Source organism: Dasypus novemcinctus, chromosome 6 (genome assembly GCF_030445035.2).
Source record: "Dasypus novemcinctus isolate mDasNov1 chromosome 6, mDasNov1.1.hap2, whole genome shotgun sequence".
NCBI classification, from domain to species: domain Eukaryota; kingdom Metazoa; phylum Chordata; class Mammalia; order Cingulata; family Dasypodidae; genus Dasypus; species Dasypus novemcinctus.
In genome coordinates, this window is record NC_080678.1 from 4,192,063 (window position 1) to 4,209,283 (window position 17,221).

The window sequence follows — 17,221 nt, forward strand, 5'->3', positions numbered from 1 at the left end:
GGCTGCGCTCCCCCCTCTCCTCCCTCCTGCATCCCACCAGCTCTTGGGAAGCCCTTTGGGAGTTGTCCCTACCTCGGGGTGGGATGGTCCTGGGAGGGCCCCGATAACAGGCCCAGCTGGTCCCCAGTGAGCACAGGCGGGGGCCATCCAGGGCGTGGGGTGTGAGGGGAAGGGCAGGGCCGGCGGGGAGGACGCAGCGAGGGCGGAGCGTGGCGGTGCCCCTCGGGGCGGAAGGGCTTCCTGTGTGCTCCACACTGTGGAAGGGCCCTGCCCATCCGAGAGCAGTGGGGGCAGGAAGGGGGTGCCTGCACGGTGGGCCCCAGCCCCGACTGGGGCTTCAGGGGTTGGGGGTAGTCAGGGTAGGGGTTTGGACATGCAGAGGGGGTTGGGAACCACGTGGGGCCGCCACAGCCGAGAGGCTGGGCCAAGGCGCATCCACACCTGCAGCTGTGCCTGGGGACCCCGGCTCACGGCTCGGTGGGAGAGCAGGCAGGGCCGGAGGTGGTGGCCCTGCCCGAATGGGAGCATCCACTTCCCACGGGCAGTGCCTTGGCGAGTTGGGGGTCCCAGGGCTGTCTGCTGGCGTGGCATCGGTGCTGATCAGCGGGCCCCCTGCAGCCCCCACCCCCGGCTCAGCTCAGGAGGCTGCGGTGCCGACCCGAACACCGCAGGCTCTGGGACGCGTCTGTGTAACAGATGGTTTTGCGTCTGTTCCCACTGATGTTTCAACCTCAGAGTTGCTCAAGAGCAGCCGCTGAGCGCTCCCGAGACGGGAGCCCATGTGGAGAGGACGCTCCACCTCAGCTGCCTCGGCTGCCACTGCCTGGCGCCCCTCAGGGTGGGAGAGGGCTGCCTCCGGCCCCCGCCGCTCTGCTCCCACGGCCGCAGGCTGGTGCGAAGGGCCACGGCGGCTCTTCTGCGCCTCCAGGAAGCTCAACCCGTGCCTCTGCTTGCTCCCAGGCTGGACTTCAACGGCTTTTACACAGAGCGCCTGGAGCGCCTGTCAGCAGAGAGGAGCCAGAGGGCCAGCCCTGGCCCCGGCCCGCGTGGGCCTCCGGCACCAGCGCCCAGAGTCGCCGTCCCTGCACAGTGAGCCGGCAGCCGAGACGGGGCTCCCCAGGGGCCAGCAGCCTCCAGGACAGACGCGCTCAGGCGCTCTCACCAGCTCAGAAGCGGCCGCTCTCATTAAACAGAGTCCCAGCTGCCGACCCTGCCCATCTCTCTTTTCCCTGACCTGCGGGTTTTGGCCGGTGGTGTCTCCGTGCACTCACCCGGGTGCTTTTAAGAACTGGCTTAGTTTGGCATTTCGTGCTCAAGCCAAGAAAACGTGCAAACACGTGACAATTGGGAAACCCGCAAGAGAACAAGAAGGGCCCTGCTTGGGGCCAGGGGCCTGGACTCATCTTGGTCCCTGCCCTGGGAAGCTGGGGCTGAGCTCTGGAAGGGGCCGTCGGCTGATCCGGAAAATGATCTGCGCCCGACAGCCTGGGGCAGCAGCGTTCCTCCTGGAGGGCTCGCCAAGGCCAGGTTCCTCATTGCAGTGCAGAGGCAGAGGTCAGTGGCCTGGGGCAGGAGTCCCTCCCCTCCCTTCCGTGAACAGGGCCCTCCGCTGCAGGGAGACTGGCTGGACGCTGCCCCTTGGCATCCTGGGGTCCCCAGCGGCACCCATCACACGGCGCTCACGCGGCAGAGGGTGGCTGGTGGCGGCTGTGCTGTTTCCTGCACATGCCAGTCTGTGGACTCTGCCCCCTCGTGTGCTCCTGGTACCAAGCTGTGTTAGTCAGGGTTCTGTAGGGAAACAGGATCAACAAGAGATACCTATCAGTAGTATGCAATTCTATGAGTCTCTCACCTGACTGTGGGGACGCACAAGTCTGCAGGCTGCAACGGGCTCCAGTGAAAGTCCAGTGAAGGTCCTTGACGAGCTCTGGGAGATGTTGGCTATTAAAGACAACTGGGAAATTCTCACTCAAAGCTGGAATTATTTCCCCTTTTAAGGGATTCAGCTGATTGACCTAAGGGTCACTCGTTGCTGATGGCAGTCTCCCTGATTGATGTAATGATAACCACCTGTCTGATTTACCACTGCAGTCAAGTCAGTGGTGCCTGAAGTCTTTAAGAGCCCTCGTATTACATTAGCCCAGTGCTTCCTTGACCAAACAACTGGGCACAACCACCTGGCCGCGGTGACACAAGAGCCTGACCATCACAGTCCACCCCTTGTCAACTCAGCAGCCATACACAGTACCTCAAACCTTACTTAGTCTCTAAGTAAAAACAATAATAGACACGCATATATGTATAGATTTCCACCTAACAATGTTCAACTCTGTGGCGTACAACCAGAAATGCATTCATTCCATACAGAATAGGGTGAAAGTTCTTGGGTATTATTCCTCTCAGACTTGACATCCTCAAATATTATGACATGAAACAGATATAACTTGTGTGATAAGGGGAAAGTTTGGGGAAAAAAACATTCGTTTTGTGTACATATACAATCATAATGAAAGGAGATTCTTGAGCATTACAGTCCTCGTCTCTGTAGCTGTTCATGTGGTCAGAGTTCACATTTGTCACTACATTCTTCCACTGCCCATTCCATGGTTCCGTAACCTCAGCAAGCACTTCGGCTGGCCGTGGTTCTTTGCCTGGTGGGGTGACCCAAACTTCCATTCCTGAAGATTCTGGGCCATGGTTAGTCCTGCTTGGACTGGGTTGTTGCAGTTTCCCGTGGACTCCAGTCAGGACGTGGCAGCACTAGGAGATGCCCGAGGGGCCCTCTGCTCCAGGCACTCTTCACCCCGTCCTGTGGGTTCAGTCCTACCTCCCGCTGCCCAGGCCGCTGCCACCTAACTGCTCGCGCAGCTCAACGTGAGTGAACACAGCAAGCCCCTGTGCCTGGAGGAGGGCACCTGCCGGCCAGCCCCCGGCTCGGGGTCCTCAGCTCTGCTTGGAGGCCCTGCACAGTGGGGAGCCTCTGCGCAGCCGAGGGAGTGGAGTCAGGTGCTCGGCGTGGGGCTGCCAGCTCCCTCTGGGCTTCCCTCAGCGCTGTGTGCGCAGGGCCTGTGTGCTCCACTTAAGTAACGTGGGCTCGACCAAGAAAGGAACAGTTACCAGGAGGGCTTTTGGTTTGCATGGCGTCAATTTCGAACGCAGCCACACTCCTAAAGTCACGGGCAGCCTGCCGCTGCCCCATCCCAGCTCCTACGCTGCTCACAGCCGGCAGGGGGTGCTCCTCGGGGGCTGTGGCAGAGGGGGTTCTCGGAGAGGACTCCCCAGTGCCCTGCAGCCTTTCGTCTGCCTCCTTGAAGGCCACGTGGGGGTGCCCCTCACCCCAGCTCAACCGCTGCGGCACCTCCTCCCAGCCTTTCGCTTGAGTTTTGACCTTTGGCCTGGGGACCACCGGCAGCCCCGATGCCCCGCCCTCCACCTCCCTGCCAGGAGCCGTCCTCCGTGGAGGCAGCTGCTCTGGACTTGGGTCCAGGTCCTCTCTCTCTGCACCAGGAGGTGCACCAGGGTGGACCACTGCCCCCCTGCGCCTGGTGTAGGCTGGGGAGGTGCGGGTCAGCCGCTCCACCGCACTGGTTGAGCAGCAAACCGCACAGGGGCCACCGCCTGGAAGCTCTAGGGGGGCGCTGCTGCCTGCAGCCACGGAAGATGTCCTGGCGGGGAGCCTGGGTGGGGCGCCATCCCCTCCGTGGGAAGGGACAACAGGCAGTCCACCAGCGCGGGAGGTGCAGGCCTGGCCACGGGGCAGGCGGCCTCCCCAGCCCTTGGGCAGCACCGCCCGGGGGTCACTTGGCCCGTGAGCAGCTCTGCCCCCACCTCCAGAACCTGCCGGATGGAGTCTTACCAGGTACTTTCCCGGGCCGCGTCTTCCCCTTCTCAGGGGTCCCCTCCGTCACCTGCCAGGCCCCTCACTTCCTGCCAGCCCATGCCGGGTTCCTGCGCCCCTGCCCCGACTGTGCACGGAGACGGGGTGCCGCCTGCCTGCGGCTGGCCCCACCCACCTCCCCTCACCAACCTTAGTCCAAAACCCCCAGCCCTGCGTGGGCCACACCAGACCCCGGCCTTGCCCACCAGTGGCTTTCTGCCCGCGGCCCGGGCGGCCCTGAGTTTGGACGCGGGGAAGGCTCTGACCTCTGACCTGGCTCAACGTGCCCCCCGGCCCAGGGCAGGCCCCTCCACTGCCTGGACCTGGAGTGAGAAGGGGTGCCCAGGAGGGCGATGAGGGAAGTAGGCTTGGCCCAGTGGATAGGGCTTCCATCTACCACATGGGAGGTCTGCGGTTCAAACCCCGGGCCTCCTTGACCCGTGTGGAGCTGGCCCATGCGCAGTGCTGATGCGTGCAAGGAGTGCCGTGCCACACAGGGGTGTCCCCCGCATAGGGGAGCCCCAAGTGCAATAAGTGCGCCCCATAAGGAGAGCCACCCGGTGCAAAAGAAAGTGCAGCCTGCCCAGGAATGGCGCTGCCCACACGGAGAGCTGATGCAGTAAGATGACGCAACAAAAAGAAACAGATTCCTGTGCTGCTGACAACAGAATCGGACAAAAGACGATGCAGCAAATAGACACAGAACAGACAACTGGGGGGGGGGGGGGGGGAAGAAATATATAAATAAATCTTTTAAAAAAGTAAAAAACAGGAGGGCAATGAGGGCTGTGCTCGGCCAGTGCCGGAGGAAAGGCGAGGCCCCGGGGGTGGGCAGGGGTCCAGGGGCAGCCCCTTAGCTCAGGGCCGGTGGGGAGGACACTACCCGGCACCAATGGAGTAAAGGCCTTCATCAGCTCGGCCTGCGCTGATGCTGCTCCAGTCACCAACCGGGACTGACTCCGCAGGGGCTGCAGCCCCGCGGGCGACCCGCCTTCCCGCAAGAGCCCCTTCCCCAGGAAGCACTTCGGGGAGGGGCTGCGGGCGGAGGCCCGCTGGAGAGCAGGTCAGCTCTCGGGGAAGCCCCCGCAGCCGCGGGCGAAGGAGGGGCGGGGAGGGGCGAGGAGGGGTGCCGCCCCGCCGCCGCTCGTGGGGCCGATTGGCTGCGGGGCGGGCGCGGGGCGGGCGCGGGGCGGGCGCGGCTTTGCTGCCGGGCGGGCGGCGCAGGGCCAGACGGCGTCCCGCTTCCAGCCGCGGCCCCGCAAGCCTCGTTCCCGGCGCGCGGCCCCGCCCGGCCGTCCGCGGCTCCGCGGGCCATGCGGGCCCTCGCGCTCTGGCTGCCCGGCGCGCTCTGGCTGCAAGGTGAGTGCCCGGCTCCGCGAGCCGCCGTCCTGGGGCGCGCGGGGCAGGGCTGGGCTCGCCGGGGCCGCGCCCCGGTCCCGGCCCGGGCGCTAATTCCGCGGAGGCCGGGGCTGGGACCCCCGGGAGGGAGCCAGGAGGGAAGTTTTGCTCCCGGTCTTGGCCGGCCAGGGCGGCTCCACGCGCTCTCCCTCCTGGGGTCCGTCCGTGCTCTTGGGGGGTTGCCCACTCTCGGGGACCTTCTGGGCGGGCTGGCAAGTGGGGACGAGGAGCTGGGGGTGCCTAGGTGCGCCCCCCTCACCCTTCTGGGGACGCCCCGGCCCTCCCTGCCGCCTCTCCTCCTCTGGTTTCCTGAGGCTTGAAACATCTCGGGGGTGCAAAAACGTCATTCACCTTTTAAAAGAGGAAGAGAAAGCACTTCCCTGGGCCTGGGGCCCCCCCAGTCGGCAGGCTCAAAAGCATCGAAACTGGAAACTCGAGATTCAAACTCAAAAACTCGAGACTCGGGTGTGACTGGTCCCCTGAGGCAGCGCTCCCTCAGCAGTCGCCCGCGGGAGGCCGTTAGCCCCCACCCAAGCCACTAGATGCAGTTATGTCACCCCGTTAGGTCAGGGCACCTCTGGGTGCCGGGCGTGCCGACCCGCAGGGCCCATGGGACTCAGTTCCAGACCCCAGGGGAGGGACCCAGGAAGAGCGGGGCCGAGGGACCTGTGGTCTTCACTACGGGACCCCCACTTGGGCTGGGGTCCAGCTCTGTCTCGTGTCATCAGAGCCATGGCAGGGGGCTTTGGGACAGGTGTGGGCGGGTGGGCGCTCTGTCCTAGCTGGGTCGTGGGGGCGGGGAGTGCCGGGTAGACGGGCAGGCCCGCCCCCCTGGCTGACCCCTCCCACAGTGATGGCCTCTGCGCCCCCCCTCGCCCACGTGGAGCGGTACACCGTGGTTCAGCCCCAGCGCCTGCGAGGACCCCGGGAGCGCAGGGCGCTGCCCCTGGGCTCGGTAAGTCCGGCCTCTCTGGGTGCTGCTGGCCCTGTGTCCCGGCCGATGTCCGGGGCTGGCTTTTGGGTCTGAGGTGGGCTGTCCATGGTTGTGGGAGAGGCTGCATTCAACAGATCCCTGGGGGGCTTTGCCCCGGGTGCGCCCGCCTCTGTCCTGGGTGGGGCTCCGGGTGCTGCCAGTTGCCTCACCTGCTTCCTTCCTCCTGCCCTGCCCTGTGGACAGACACTGGGCACCAGGGAGGTGGGGGCCGCGAGGGAGGGCCTGGAACCAGGCGGCCTGTCCGGACCCCTGCCAGCCCAGGCTGGGGCCAAGGGGGAGGGGAGCAGTGCAGGCCCCGCCGCTCCCCACTTCCTCTTGGCCTGAGGTTCCTCTTTGTCACCGGCTGGCTCACTGCGTGTGGCATGCCGGCATGTGTCCACGGACGTGACACACCTCCCTCGGGGCACCTGGGCGGGGCCGGGATTCCCCGGGAACTGAGAGGGACCTGGTGGGCTGCCCCACAGAGGCTCGTGCTGGGCGTGGCCTCAGGCAGGACCCTGACCTGGGCCCCGACCCCATCACTTGCCCAGGCCCTGTACCCGGAAAGCTTGCGCTACCTGCTCCAGGTGGAGGGGTCCAACTTCACTCTGCACCTGCGGAAGAACAGGTGAGCCGGGGCCTGGGGTCCCACCTGCCCGAGCCCCCAGCACAAGCCCACCTCCACCCGCACCAGAGCAGCACCCCTGCAGCCTGCCCAGCCTCCCCTCCCTGCCGAGGGACCGGACAGCAAGCATGCTTTCTTCTAGGGACCTGCTGGGCCCACGGTATGCGGAGACCTACACAGCGGACAACGGCTCCGAGGTCACGGAGCAGCCACAGGAGCAGGTATGGGTGCGCTGGGTGCAGGGAGAGGCGCAGGAAGGGCCTGCGCAGCCCCTCACCCCCCTCTCCCGCAGGACCACTGCCTCTACCAGGGCCACGTGGAGGGCCACCAGCACTCGGCCGCCAGCGTCAGCACCTGCGATGGCCTCAGGTGGGTGTGCACTCCCGGGACCTGCCTGGGAGTGCAGGGCCTCCAGCACTCTCCCTCGCCCTGCGGAGAAGCAGCCAGGCAGATGGGGCGGGCGCGTGGGGGTCCTGCAGGGCTGGGCAGGCCCTCCCAGCTGGGAGGCAGGCCCCTCCGTCTGTGCCCACGGGGCGCTGGGGGTCTCCAGCCTACAGTGCAGAGTGGGCTTCTGCCCGGCAGGGGGAGTGCCCTGAAAGCCACTGTGCACCTGGCCCCCCTTTGGCAGGGGCTTTTTCCAGGTTGGCTCTGCCGTCCACCTGCTCGAGCCCTTGGGTGGGGGTGGCGAGGAGGGGCCACACGCCCTCTACCAGGAGAAGGACCTGCAGCCGAAAGCCAGGACCTGCGGGGTCAGCGACGAGAGCCTGGAGGACACCCTGGGGCCTCGCACCTTGGCAACCTTCAAGTCCCGGGTGAGGGGCCGTCCCCATGTCCAGCCTGTCCCCTGCTGTCCCCGTGCCTTGGGGGCTCGCCCAGGAGCTGCAGGAAAGGCTCCTTAGCCCGTGCAGGAGGCTGGGTGCTCAGCAGGGGCCCCTCGGTGGCCTGGGCCTTCCCGACCTCCCTGGATGGTCAGTGGGTGGTGGCCGGGCCCGAGGCCAATCAGCCTGGGGCTCACAGCCGCTCATTGCCTGCTCCGAGCCAGCCGCCGTCCCGAGAGACCCGCTATGTGGAGATCTACGTGGTCACGGATAGTGCAGAGGTGAGGGGTCAGGGTGGGGGCTGGGGGGCAGGGGCAGCCCCGGGCTCCAGGCCTGAGGGTCCGCCTCCTGCAGTTCCAGAAGGCAGGCAGCCGAGACGCCGTGCGCCGCCGCGTGATGGAGGTGGTGAACCACGTGGACAAGGTGAGGGGCTGCGTCCTGCCGCGCCGGAGGCCCGCTGGAGGGAGGGGCGGCTGGCGCCCACTCGGGCCAGGCACCGTCCGGCCGGGTAGAAACCCTGGGAGCAGCTGCAGCCACCTGGGGAGAAGGGAGAGGCCCACCAGGTGGGGGCTTCCCGAGCCCGCCCGAGCCCGCCCGAGCCCGCGGTCTGGCCAAGTCAGCTGCGCGCCCGCCCCGGCCTCGCCCCCCGCAGGGCGCAGTGCCTGGAGAGGGTCCTGTGCTCCGCAGCTCTACCAGGGCCTGAACTTCCGCGTGGTGCTGGTGGGCTTGGAGATCTGGAGCGGCAGGGACAAGTTCACAGTCAGCAGCCGGAGCGAGGACACGCTCAGCGCCTTCCTGGACTGGCGGGCCAGGGAGCTGGCCCTGCACCAGCACGACAACGTGCAGCTCATCACGTGAGGGCGGGCTCCGCCCTCCCCAGCCCCGGGGGCGGACGCCAGGGACAGCAGGGAGAGGGGCCAGCGCCAGGGAGGCCCCCTGTGCCCCCAGGGTCTCCACCACGGGCTGCTTCTCCAGGGGCATCGATTTTGTCGGCACCACTGTGGGACTGGCCAAAGTGTCCTCCATGTGCACCCTCAACTCCGGGGCTGTGAACCAGGTGCGGGGAGCCCCGGGGGGTCTGCGGGCGGGCGGGGCGAGGGGTGCCTGGATGCGCTGGCGTTTCGGGAAACAGCCTGGCTGGGGGCGGGGAGGGTGGCAGCCGCGCTTGAGCCCTGTCCCTCGGCAGGACCACAGCGACAACCCCGTGGGCGTGGCGTCCACCATGGCCCACGAGCTGGGCCACAACCTGGGCATGGACCACGACGAGAACATCCCAGGCTGCTACTGCGCCGTGCCCGGGCGCCAGGGCGGCTGCATCATGGCCAGCAGCCTCAGGTGAGGCGGTGGGCGCCTTGGCCCTGCGCGACTCCCGCCCCCGCCTGCCTGGGGGTCACCCACAGGACCCCTCCCCCAGGCTAGGCCGAGTGTCCAGTCCTGACCTGGCAGCCGGGGGGAGGGCAGGTGACAGCTCATGGCCACAGACCCCGAGGGGCCCGCGCGCCTTGCGGCTGGAGCTCTGGGTCGCTGCAGAGCTGGGGGCGGCGCCCGGCACACCCTCCCCCAGATGCCCCCGCGGTGCGCACCCTCCCGGGACCCGCCTGCTGACGGGGCGCCCCGCGGGCAGCTCCGTGTTTCCCAGGACGTTCAGCCACTGCAGCGTGGGGGATCTGGAGGCGTTCGCGGGAAAGCCGCAGGCGGGCTGCCTGGAGAACCCCCCGGACCCTGAGCGGCTGGTCGGCGGCCCTGTGTGCGGGAACGGGTTTCTGGAGCGCGGGGAGCAGTGTGACTGCGGCCGGCCCGAGGTGCGCCCCATGGCAGCGCAGAGGAGCGGGGTGCAGCAAGGGGCGGGGCCCTCCACGCCCAGGCCGCGCTCCTGCGCCTGCGCGCTGCGGGCTTCCCCCTTGCACCAGCCTTTCTCGGCCCAGTGTGGGCGGGGTGGCAGGGTACACTACCGCACGTGTGCTGCCCCCAGCCCAGCGGCCTGGGGGCTAGAGGCCCTTGGGGGGCTGCGGCGCAGCCATGAAGAAGTCGGGCCTCAGTTTACCTGCTGCCCCCTCCTAGAGCTGCTGGGGGATCCTTGCCGCCCCTACCCAGCAGGGGGCCCTCACTAGAGCTGGGCAGGCCACTGAGGTGGGGTCCTGGCAGTGTGGCCCCCGCGGACCTGACCACCCCACCCGCAGGCATGCGACAACCCCTGCTGCAACGCCACCTCCTGCCGCTTGGCCGAGGGGGCCGAGTGCGCCCACGGCGCCTGCTGCCAAGGGTGCAAGGTGAGCCAGGGCTTAGCTGGACCCCAAGACCAGGGCTGGGGGACCCCGAGGCGAGGAGCGGCCCTGGATGTGCCGAGGCCGCTGTTCCTGCTGAGCCCACTTGTTCCCGGGGGCAGGTGAAGCCGGCTGGTGAGTTGTGCCGGCCCCCCAAGGACGCCTGCGACCTCGAGGAGTTCTGCGACGGCCAGCGGCCGGGGTGCCCGGAGGACGCCTTCCAGGAGAACGGCTCGCCCTGCCCCGGGGGCTACTGCTACGACGGGCGCTGCCCCACGCTGGAGCAGCAGTGCCAGAAGCTGTGGGGGCCCGGTAAGGCAGCCGGGGGTTCACCCTCTGGGCCGGCCGGCCCCTCTGGCCGCAGCCTCGTTGGCACGCTCACCTGCGCCCCATCCCCACCCCAGGTGCATGGAGAGCCCCGGAGACCTGCTTCGCCTACCACCTCCCGCTGGCCTGCAGTAGCCGTATCCTCACCAGAGGCCCGTGAGCACCCCGGCCGCAGGCGTCCCCACAATCCTCGTGGGAGGGGTGGGAGGCTGCCCGCATGGCCGGGGCCCCTGCAGCCCTGGTCGGCGTCCCCCCAGAGCCAGCTCCACGGCTGCCCTCTATCCACAGGATCAACAAATGTGGCATCCTGTTCTGCATGGGGGGCCAGAAGCCACCGGAGCGGGGGTCTTGCCACGTTGATCACTGCAACGCACTCCTCACGGAAAGCCAGACCGCCTACGAGGCGGTGCCAGATGGCACCCGGTGCGGGGAGCGCAAGGTGAGTGCCCGCCCACCTGCGTGTCGCTGGCGTGGCAGCACCGGCTGTGCAGGCGTGCCTGCCCCAGGTGAGGGGGTCCGGGGCAGGGCCAGGCTGCCGGGGCACACTTCGGAGAGCACGGTGCCGAGGCCGCCTCCCAGCAGTGGGTACCTGAGGACCCCCCGCCCCCCAGGTCTGCTGGAGAGGACGCTGCGAGGACCTCCAGGTGTACCGAGCCCAAAATTGCTCCGCCAAGTGCAGCAGCCATGGGGTACGTTGGGCCCCCGGACGGCGCCCCCGCCCGCCTGGTGTGGGATTCTCAGGACACGCGGGGCAGGCAGGGCGCCAGGGGTCTGGGGTCTGCTCGGTGGGCCAGCGGCTGGAGCCGGCAGGGACCTTGGCTCCATGTGGGAGCCGTCAGTCGGGACCCCTGGCACTGCCCGCCGCAGCACCCGCTCCCCAGCTGCTTGCGCTTGTTAGAGGCTTGCACAGATACACACACCCCTCACACGTGCACGCACACACCCAGCTTCATACGCGTGCCCTTGCACACACACACGCAATCCCTCATACACGCGTGCTCTCACGGACACGCACACGCCCCACGTCCCCCACGGGTGCAGGAGGCCCCGAGCAGCCCTGTTTGGAACGTGCCCAGCATTGTGATTCTATAGGCGAGTCTGCTCCAGCCTCGTGCAGAGGCCGAGGCTGTATCGCAGGAGGGGCCTGACCGCAGCCCCCGGGCAGCCCGCCATGGAGGTGCCTCGCCGGCCGCTGGCCTCAGGTCCTCGGCAGTGGCGTTGGCTGCCCGGACGCTGCGCCGGCCCTGCGTGCCCCCCCCGCCCAGCGGCCGACCGTGGCCCCCTCTGCCTGGGTCCCTGCCCACAGTCCAACGTTGGCCGCCCCTGCTGCGGACGGCATGTCGAGGGCAGCCCTGACGCTCACCTGTCTGGGGGCGTCACAGTGACGGGCCCAGGTGCAGCGAGCAGGTGCGGCCTGCCGTGCCCTGCCCTGATGGCTGTCCCCGCAGGTGTGCAACCACAAGACCCAGTGCCACTGCCACCAGGGCTGGGCCCCACCCTACTGTGCAGTGCTGCTGGCCGACGTGCAGGCAGGTAGGAGCCCCTGCGCAGGCGCCCTGTGGGGTCTCAGCCGCCTGGGGGGTCCTGCATCTTTGTGGGGTCTGGGCAAGTGCCTGTGCTCCCCACTCTGTGAAAACGATGGTTTGGGGGAGCTGAAGCTCCCAGGGTCCCCCGCTTCAGCCCGGGGGAGGAGGTTGAGGCTCCCGGGGTCCCCTGCTCCAGCCCAGGGGTCCCTCACTCCAGCCCGGGGGAGGGTTCCGAGTCTCTGGGGTCCCCCGCTCCAGCCCCGTGTCTGCCCTGGCCCCCAGCCTCCGCTGAGGGCTGCGCCGTGTGTCCCCACAGCGTCCGGGAGCCTGCCGGTGGGCGTGCTGGTGGCCCTGGCGCTCCTGATAGGTGCCGTGCTGCTCGGCATCGGCATCGTCGTGGTCCGTCGCAGGGCCCAGGGCGGCGTCCAGAAGCGGTGAGATGCGCCTGAGGGCACAGCAAAGAGCCCCCAGCCAGGGCTCCCGCACCGCGTGCACCGTGGGGCACGAGGACGCAGGAATTGCCCTGGGTTTGGGGGACCGCGCCTCTGGTCTACCCCCCCCGCTCTCGCCCGGCTGTGATCCTGCACCGTGCAGCTGGCCGCAGGGGTGCAGGAGCTGGGAGGGGCCCTGCCCCAGCTGGGGGGGCATGCGGGAGGACCCCGTGTCCAGAGCCGCCAAGCCTCGACCTGAAGACAGCTCGCCGCACCTGTGGCTTTCTCCCCCAGGAACATGGCTCCCAAGGCCCACCTGGGGCTCTCCAACCCCCTGTTCCACCAGGGGGGTGGCAGCGTGCCAGCGCCCACCACAGGCCCCCCGCAGCCGGCCAGCGCCACCTCCCGCAGCCGGCCCCCTGGGCCCCCGGCCTCCACAAGGACCCCTGCGCGGCCCCCCCCTGCGGTGAGCACCACCGGCACTGCGGCCCTGGGGTCGCCGTCCGCTTGAGGAGGGCCTACCGGTCCAGGGGTCCCGCCACCCGGGCTGGGGGCCCCGCCGGCCTGTGGGCTGGAGCAGGAACCCCCCACCCACCCCCCTGACCCCACACCAGGGCTGCTTTGCCTTCCTTGGTGGAAGGTGCAGAGGCCTCAGATCCTAGACTTGGGGGGCGCTGGGAGGTGGGGGCAGCCTCGAGGTCAGGCCTTCCCTGGAGGCAGCCTGCCCATGGGGCGCAGGCTCACCCGCGCTCTCCTGCAGCCCCCGGCCAGCATGTCCACCCCTCCCCCCCTGGTGCCCATCTACTCCCAGCAGCAGCCGAAGCAGGTGAGGGAGCTGGGAGCCCGGGGTTGGATGGCTGGTTGGGTGGGCCCAAGTTGGGGACATCGCTCCCAGGACCCCGGGTGACGGGGTCCCAGGAGTTGGGGGTCAGCCCCAAGGAGGGCTCGCGGGGTGGGGGAGGGGCCGGCCAGGGCTGGGGAAGGGGCAAGCCGGGTCCTATCGGCCTCTCCCTCCCTCCATCAGTTTGGATCTGTGACGTCCACTAAGCCTCCCGTGGAGCTGAAGCCCAAGCAGGTGGGTGGGAGCCCCCAGCCCCCATGAGTCAGAGCTGCAGGGCGGTGGGTCAAAGGCCTGGGCCCTCCCTGTGAGCCTGAGACTGGGGACTTTGGAAGGAGCTTTGGAAATGAGAGTGCGGGCCCAACTGCCTGCCCTCCGCGCCCAGCGCGCCCCCAGGGCCTGAGCCCCCCGCCCTTCCCCTTCCCCTGCAGCCCTGGGGTCCTGAGCCCCTCCCCCTCCCCTGCAGCCCTGGGTCCTGAGCCCCTCCCTCTCCCCTGCAGCCCTGGGTCCTGAGCCCCAGCTCTGCCTGGTCTGCTTTTCCTCCTTTCTTACAGATCCCAGCCTTCTTTGTAGGGAAAAATTGAAATGCAAAGAAGTGCACGTTTTAGTAGTTAAGTCTTGGTGTTAGAGCTTCCAATGACCCATATTCTGGCATTTAAGAGCTTTCTTGGGTGATGTGGGAGGGGGTTAGGGGCAGTGAGGGAAAGCGAGCAGGGACAGGGTGGGGAGGGGTCCAAGAGTGGTGGCTCTGCCAAGTGTGGGCTTTATTCTGAGGGAGAAGGGGGCAGCCACAGAGGGTTTTTCAGTAGCAGAGAGCTTAGCAAGGGCAGGAGCTGGGGCAGGCACCTTGGGGGGATCCACCGGAAGGCTCTAGAAGGCAGCTGCAGGAAGGACGAAGAGGTGGGCTGAGGGTCCCAGGGCAGGCTGGGTGGCTCCGTCCTCAGCTGTGCCTGCCCCTCCAGGTCGTCAAGCCCACCTTTGCGCCGCCCATGCCTCCCGTGAAGCCTGGCACTGGAGGGTCTGCACCTGTCCCACCCCAGGTGAGCCCTGGCCCCGGTTCACCCCACTGTCCCCCCACAGGCCCGAGCCACCTGCCCAGGCCAGCTCTGCGAGCCGGCCTCCCCCAGCTGGCTCCCCGCAGCTGCCAGCCGAGGGCCGGGAGTTTTTCTTCTTCAGATAGTTGATTGATAAGCTTTGATCGTTATTTGGAAAAGGTGGAAACTCATTAGCTATAAGATTATTTTAACTTCCACTTTGAAATCTGTCAGTCTCCTGACTATCAACATTGCTGTCTCCTGACTATCAACTACTGGTATAAGTGAGAAAGCCCCTTATTTATATAAAGTGTAAGTGTTAATATTGTGACTCTCTTTGTCATCGTCGTGGACAGGGCCATTGTATTATTGTTGGATGAACTTAGAATCTAAATTTTAAGAAATGCAAAAAGAAACGAGTAGCGTCTGCCCTTTGTAGCAGATGGTTTGTAGACTCGGTTTCTTTTCCTCTTCCACGGCGGTTGGCCCAAAGGTTGCCCTGAAGCCCCCTGTCCTGCGGAGGTGACTGGAGCACCCCCGGCGCGGGTGCGGGGGCTCTGCGTCTGTCTGCAAGCTGCCTGTGTTCACGTGGAAAGAACCAGCACTGGGACACCAGCCTGATGCCCGCTCGGCCCACGGCCAGCGTGGACTCCGCAGCGTTCCCTCCCTGTGAGGCCAAGGCCCGTTTTGAGGGCTGAGAAGTCCCCACCCAGGAGCCACATTCCTTAGGACCCAGGCCCAACTAAGAGGCCCTCATCCCAGGGCGCAGGGCTGGCCTTCCCCTGCAGCTCCGCACCTCAGGAACGTGTTCCCAGGATCCCCGCGGCCAGCCCTCCTCAGCAACGTTGCCACGTCCTGCCCAGCACCTGTGGTCTCCAGGGGTGACCGTCGTGTTTGGGCTGTGTGCACAGATGACCAGGGGACTGCCTCTGCTCTGCTCTTGCCTCCTGGCTGCGCCACATCCCTTCTGCTTCCAGGCATGTGTTTACATTGCACGTCATAAATGGCCTCGCTGGCTGGGGCTCCCCCCGCCTCACCATCCAGTTTGCCCTTGGTGTTTTCCTTTCCTAAGAGGATATCAGTGAATGGACTGTATCTACATCCTGACTCCAAGTGCCTCAGTTTTCAGACCCTATTTTCTCTTGAGATTGATTATTTAATAATGAAATAACTGTATTTTATGGTTAAATTGACCAAGTTCTAAATGATGGCAGTCTTTTTTTAAATCAATGGAAAGGATGCATAATAAATGATGTGTAGTTCAGTTACTTTTATAAGATTAAAGACCCAGCATATATTAAAAAGAAACGTATACTGTGAATTTGTAACATAAAACTACTCCTTTCTCCTTGGGTTTTCATCACAAGCTCTCCTCCTTAGCCACGGAGGTGAAGGGGGCTTAGTAAGATCCGAAGAGCCACGACGGGTGCATATAAAATGCTCGAAAGGCCTGCGCCCTGGAGGGGGCTGGCTGGAGCGAGGTCAGCAGCTGAGCCTGCGGGGAGGGGCTACCACCCCTCTTTGCCTTTGGGCCCCGCGGGAAAACTGGGCAGGGGGCCTGAGACTCAGTCAAGGATCCAGTCAGAACCCTCTAGACTACTCTGCCCGTAAGGCCTGTGCCCCGGGCCCTGCAGCGGGCTGGGAGGAGCTGGGGCACCTGCGGAACCGAGGCCTCCCGGCCCAGAGCCCAGGCGAAGCGCCGCCCTCCAGCCATCCCCGTCTCCCGGCAACAGCACGCCAAGCAGCCTGGGCCCCGCCCCTTCCGGCTCTGTCTCCCGGCAACGACTCAACAAGCAGCCTTGGGGTCCCGCCCCTTCCGCTCCCGTTGCCCGGCAACGACCCACCCACCAGCCGGGCGCACCGCCCCTTCCGGTCGCGTTGCCCAGCCGGGAGCCCACCCCGCCATGCTGGGCGCCGCGGGGCCGAGCGCCCCGGGCCTCCCGCCGCCCTCGCCGGGCGCGCTGCGCGGCCTCTACGCCTGGCTGGACGCGCTCCCGCTCAGCCGCCCCAAGCGCCACCTGGCTCGGGACTTCAGCGACGGCGGTGAGGCGTGGGGGCGGGCGAACGGACGGGGTCTCGAGGGACCCCGCGTGGGGACGTCGAGGCCGGCCGGGCCGCTCGACAGCCCGGCCCCCTCCGCTCGAGGGGAAGCCGCGGGCGGGCCCGGCGGCGAGCGCCCCGAGGCCCGGGCGGCCGGACGCTGGCCAGTAGGGGCGGGTGTCAGGACAGGGCTGCCCGGCCCCGCAGGGCGCTGGCGACCCCAGCGCAGGAGCACGGGGTGCGCGCGGGAGGGGCGCCCCGGGCGGTGTCGCGGGGTCACGCGCGGGGAGCAGTCGGCTCCTCAGGTCCCCGCGAGCGTGGGAAGAGGTGTGGGGGACAGTCCACCTGAGGGCTGGTGGGAAGCAGCCCAGGGCCCCGGCCCGTCCCGCAGCAGCTCCTCGCGCCTGAGGCCACGTGTTAGCACTTGCAGTGACCTCATTTTCCAGGCCTTTCCTCCTGATGAATAAGACAGCAGGGCGGCGAGGTGGCTGGAGAATTCTCCAGCCTCATTCCAGCGCTGCGGGAAGAGCCCTGCAGGTGCCCCTCAGCATCCTCCCCTAGCGGGCCTGGGGCTCCGGGCTCGGACTCGCGGCCCCCTCCAGCAGCTCCCGGGGCCTCCAAGGGTGGGTGCCCTTCATGGCCTGGGGACATGGCTGGCCCCTTTCCTAACTGGGCCACGGGCCGTCCCTCAGCCTGCCCCCAAGCTCACCCTGCCCTGTCCCCTGTGCTGCGGCCACAGTGATGCTGGCCGAGGTCGTGAAGCACTTCCAGCCCCGGCTCGTGGACCTGCACAACTACGTCCCCTCGAGCAACACCGACCAGAAGCTGAGCAACTGGAGCACCCTCAACAGGCAGGCGCGCTGCCCTGCGCCGGCCGGAGGTGGCTCCCGCCCGGGGCTCCAGATAGCAATGGGGTGCCAGGCTCTGCTCCAGGCAGACGTGGCGTGAGCAGGTCCCGGCTTCCAAGCTGAGTCCAGCGGGGAAACCGGAGTAACGACAAGTCGAGTGAGAACCCGGGGGTGCGCATGCCCTGATGAGCACCCAGGCAGAGCTGGGGCAGGCCCCTGAGG

The 17,221-nt window shown here is 67.0% G+C and overlaps 2 protein-coding genes across 3 annotated transcripts in view; both read left to right on the plus strand.

The window, feature by feature from the left end:
- TUBGCP2 (tubulin gamma complex component 2) overlaps window positions 1-2,532 on the plus strand; it is a 47,140-nt gene extending 44,608 nt beyond the window's left edge. For both annotated transcript variants that reach the window (XM_058298083.2, XM_058298084.1), the window contains exon 19: window positions 961-2,532. In XM_058298083.2, coding sequence (XP_058154066.1) covers window positions 961-1,093 — 133 coding nt within the window. In that variant the 3' untranslated portion in view covers window positions 1,094-2,532. The remainder of the gene's footprint in view (window positions 1-960) is intronic.
- Window positions 2,533-5,086: 2,554 nt separating this feature from the next.
- ADAM8 (ADAM metallopeptidase domain 8) lies at window positions 5,087-15,419 on the plus strand. Its single transcript, XM_058298085.2, has 24 exons — window positions 5,087-5,236; window positions 6,127-6,230; window positions 6,800-6,876; window positions 7,016-7,094; window positions 7,166-7,242; window positions 7,502-7,685; window positions 7,916-7,972; window positions 8,046-8,114; window positions 8,379-8,545; window positions 8,667-8,748; window positions 8,878-9,026; window positions 9,316-9,493; window positions 9,872-9,961; window positions 10,078-10,267; window positions 10,360-10,438; window positions 10,571-10,721; window positions 10,894-10,971; window positions 11,731-11,815; window positions 12,125-12,242; window positions 12,534-12,705; window positions 13,000-13,065; window positions 13,264-13,314; window positions 14,040-14,117; window positions 14,605-15,419. Exons 1-24 carry the CDS (start codon window positions 5,191-5,193, stop codon window positions 14,635-14,637), a joined length of 2,460 nt encoding a protein of 819 aa, XP_058154068.1. The 5' UTR covers window positions 5,087-5,190; the 3' UTR covers window positions 14,638-15,419.
- The last annotated feature ends 1,802 nt before the right edge of the window (window positions 15,420-17,221 follow it).

Coding starts and splice junctions, on each gene's coding strand:
- ADAM8 (XM_058298085.2), top strand. CDS start 5,191: ATGCGGGCCCTCGCGCTCTGGCTGCCCGGCGCGCTCTGGCTGCAAG. Junction 5,237..6,126: donor CGGCGCGCTCTGGCTGCAAG/GTGAGTGCCCGG, acceptor CCCCTCCCACAG/TGATGGCCTCTGCGCCCCCC. Junction 8,115..8,378: donor TGGTGAACCACGTGGACAAG/GTGAGGGGCTGC, acceptor TGTGCTCCGCAG/CTCTACCAGGGCCTGAACTT.